This window comes from Bison bison, unplaced genomic scaffold, assembly GCF_000754665.1.
Source record: "Bison bison bison isolate TAMUID 2011002044 unplaced genomic scaffold, Bison_UMD1.0 scf7180017864518, whole genome shotgun sequence".
NCBI lineage: Eukaryota > Metazoa > Chordata > Mammalia > Artiodactyla > Bovidae > Bison > Bison bison.
The window spans coordinates 407,894-409,538 of NW_011495071.1; the positions used below are offsets into that span (position 1 = coordinate 407,894).

Genomic DNA, 1,645 nt, shown 5'->3' on the forward strand with positions numbered 1-1,645 from the left:
ACAATGCCACAAAGATGTAGCTCACCAGAAATGGCAGGAGTGCGCCAGTTGAGAAACTTATAGAAAAAAACATCAGCCAGCCAAGTTGCTTGAATTTAGACATGAGGTTTCCCTGACTGTGGTGGTAGAAATAAAAGGAACCTGCTGCTTCTGCAAACCTCATGTCTGAGATGGCATAAATAGTCACACTCCTCCCCCTACCCCCTAACCAGTCTTTGCACTTAGAAAGTTCACGACTGGCAGCCTGGAGTCTCCATGACTTAGGTAGGTTTTCCACAGCTCATCTCTTCACCTCAGAAGACTCCAGACCTGGACTCACTCCATGCAGCAAAGAAAGGTATTTTAAACATTGGGAAAAACTCAGATCATTTAAGTACCTAGATCTGTGAGCCATTCTCAGAGAGAAGGGGAGAGAGGGGAAGGGACCCAAATCATATGCAAAAAAATTTTTTTTAGAATCTGAAGAAGAGTTTTGGTAGTCTCAAATGTCACTTCTTTGAAGATAAAGTCAGACTTTTACAATAATGCTGGAAATGGTTTTATGGAGTGTGTCTCTCGTCTGTATATTTGGGCTTGATACTTGGACTTGAGGAAGTAAATACTATTAATAAGTGTTTTCAACAGCGTATATTAAAGCAGCCTTTCCAGCACAATTTGAAGCATCAATCCTTTGCTGTCTTTGCAAGGTAAAGTTTGGTGTTTTCTCTTTATCTTAGTTGATGCTACTGGGTCCATCTCAGGCTGATCTTGACACCTCTCATGTTCTGCTCTCTTCAACCAGACCTCTCTGTTTCATTTTGGAAGAAGACTGAAAATGGTAAGGACAGCTAAGAGATCCCTAAAAAGTGTTATTTGTCCCTTTTTTGTGGAAGAACTGAAACTGGCTAGCAAGAGAGATGTTTAAGTTATCTGTACTTCAGTTATTTACTGAGGAAAACTTTCATGATTTTTCATAACCAAGATTAATCATGGGGGTATTGTGTAATTTCAGTTAATTAAGATTAATCAATACTTGCTGTGTTCTCATTCCTATGGACTTCCCTGGTGGCTCAGATGGTAGTAATTTCAATTAATTAAGATTAATTAAGATTAATCAATACTTGCTGTGTTCTCCTTCCTATAAGAATTAATGCATCCTGCCCTGAGGAGGAGCAAATGTTTGAATTGGGGAAATAGCTTCTATGGGTCTAACTTTTTTCACCCCACGTTTTTGGTTTTGAAAGTTAGTTGTACACTCGTATCCAACTCTTTGTGGTCCCATGGACTGTAGCCTGCCAGGCTCCTCCATCCTTGGAATTCTTCAGGCAAGAGTACTAGAGTGGGTTGCCATTTCCTTTTCCAGTGGATCTTCCTGACCCAGGGATTGAACCCAGGTCTCCTGCATTGTAGGCAGATTCTTTACCAACTGAGCCACTAGGGAAGCCCTCGTTTCGGGCTTTATTACCATACAAATTACTGAGGTTCCTTTGTGTTTTTCTAGCATTTGGTGGTGTCTAAACGAGTATGCAGGGGAGGGAGCGGGCAGGATGCGTAGGACTAGAAATACAGGGAGCCTGGGCTCCCATGCAGTCCAAGAAAACCAGAACCGGACAGTAGATAAAGCTGTAAAAACAGATATTGTTCAGGAACTGTTTTTACAGCTTTA

The 1,645-nt window shown here is 41.3% G+C and overlaps 1 protein-coding gene across 1 annotated transcript in view; it reads left to right on the forward strand.

Annotated features, from left to right (window-relative positions):
* The first annotated feature begins 131 nt into the window (after positions 1–131).
* TLR7 (toll-like receptor 7) overlaps positions 132–1,645 on the forward strand; it is a 16,913-nt gene continuing 15,399 nt past the window's right edge. Inside the window, exon 1 of the mRNA XM_010830634.1 lies at positions 132–337. Coding sequence (XP_010828936.1) covers positions 323–337 — 15 coding nt within the window. The 5' untranslated portion in view covers positions 132–322. The remainder of the gene's footprint in view (positions 338–1,645) is intronic.